The 1,765-nt window shown below is 48.9% G+C and overlaps 1 protein-coding gene across 1 annotated transcript; it reads right to left on the reverse strand.

The window, feature by feature from the left end:
* Positions 1 to 1,488: 1,488 nt before the first annotated feature.
* On the reverse strand, positions 1,489 to 1,635 carry H310_01439 (hypothetical protein; the record flags this gene model as incomplete). The annotated part of the gene is made up of 1 exon (XM_008864544.1): positions 1,489 to 1,635. One exon carries the CDS (start codon positions 1,633 to 1,635, stop codon positions 1,489 to 1,491), a length of 147 nt encoding a protein of 48 aa, XP_008862766.1.
* Positions 1,636 to 1,765: the final 130 nt, after the last annotated feature.

The raw sequence follows: 1,765 nt of genomic DNA on the forward strand, positions 1-1,765 counted from the left end.
GTGGAGTTACTACGGCAACTGGATCGAAATGAAAAATCGATCCAAACTATTCCTGATATTGTTTTAAATTGTGTCCGGCAAATCGTCGACGAAAGGGGTCTTGCTGCTGGCAACATCACGCAGGCGTTCTTTGAAAGCACCCTCTCCCAAGCCATCGCAGCGGTTGTGCAACAAGCTCAACCTTCTAATCCATCCCCATCATCAACCGACGAAGTCGATCTGAACTGCTCTGTCTTTTTATGGGGTGGTCGGTTGCACATGCTTCCAGAAAATTTCAAATTTCCAAGTGTCGATTTGGCAACTGCATGGAATTTATGGTGGCGCGGCAACCCTGCACAGAAGATCATTCCGTTTCGTAAAATATCTGCCCGCGATTTATCGCTGTTGTCCGAACGCAAAGAGTATTACGAATGGAAGTATATTATGGAGCGAATGTCAACGTTCTACACAGCCAAGAATGGCTCACCTCCATCCCCTTCGGCCACTGCGCTGGAATTGACCGCGTCGTTTGCCGTTGCAAACGGCCTTTTGGACCCTATACGTTCAAGCACGTCAAAGAAACGTACTCGAAGGGACGGACAACTACGTGTTTCGACGGCCGCCAGACTTGTCCGGCAAATGGAGCCGACTGCCCACCCTCGGCCCTACCGCAAAAGGAACAAGCGACCTACAGAGACCTAGAAAGCAGCGTCATAAAGCAGATTAGAACGTGTCGTTGGGGCATGGATTGAGTTGATGTGTTGTGCGTACCTTGTGCGCAATGTGAGTTCGCTCGGAGTCTTGCAGTATCGGCAATGCACATGCTCATAAACGAGTTCGTGAGAAGGCCAATACTTGGGCATGCATGAGTAGATTACCTGAATGTAGCTCGCGTATATAGCCTGTGCATACTACGGAGACTGGCGGGGCCAAGACACGCTGAGCTGCGAAGTTGTTTCTTCGTCAGCGTGGAAGTTGGAATGACACGTGTGACCACATTTCACGAATTGAATTAATCAAACTAGCATAAAGCTCTCATTGGACAAAACAAATTCCGCCGATATCGATTCCTACGAATTCCAATCACAATACATAAAAATTGCTACCTCTGACTGGTAAAAAGTACAGGCGAACATACCAGGGTATACAAATTCTGAAGTACAACGAATCTGTATTTAAAACGTTTTACATTGACCAGGTCGGCAAGATGATCCATGCGATCCTCTTCGTCAAACCGCGCATTCAGCAACTCCATTGCATCAACATCCACCTGCGTTGCCTTGCTTCGAGATAACTTTTACGTGTTGTCACCTTTGATGTGAATGATCAAATGCATCACACGCTTCCAGGTAAGGAACGTCCTGTCCAATGTTTCTTGAGGCAATGACTTGAACGAATCTTAAACTGCGTGGATGACTTCCGCCATTGATCGGCACTCCGAGTGACTGAGTAGAGCTGAAAACCCAAGGTCGAGCACATTCAGGTCCGGCGACTGGAGAGGCTGGCATGTCAACTTGATCTTCCAACCACCAGAAGCGACGGCAGCGGCAAAACCAGCGTCGTCAACGGAAATGTGCGACCGGGCATTGTCTTGCTGTACGTATATTGTGTCGTCCGTGTCATTATTTGCCCAAACCCAGTGCTTTTTGATCGCATGAAGCACGGGCTGAACAAGGTAGTCGCGGTACACGGGCTTTGTCACGGTCACGGTCGACAAAATCGGAGTCCCAGCAGGACGTTTCCTGCTCTGACGCTGAGCAAGAGTTGTAGCGACCAGAGGCCAGCA

Source organism: Aphanomyces invadans (assembly GCF_000520115.1).
Source record: "Aphanomyces invadans strain NJM9701 unplaced genomic scaffold supercont1.2, whole genome shotgun sequence".
In the NCBI taxonomy this organism is placed as follows: Eukaryota; Oomycota; class Saprolegniomycetes; order Saprolegniales; family Verrucalvaceae; genus Aphanomyces; species Aphanomyces invadans.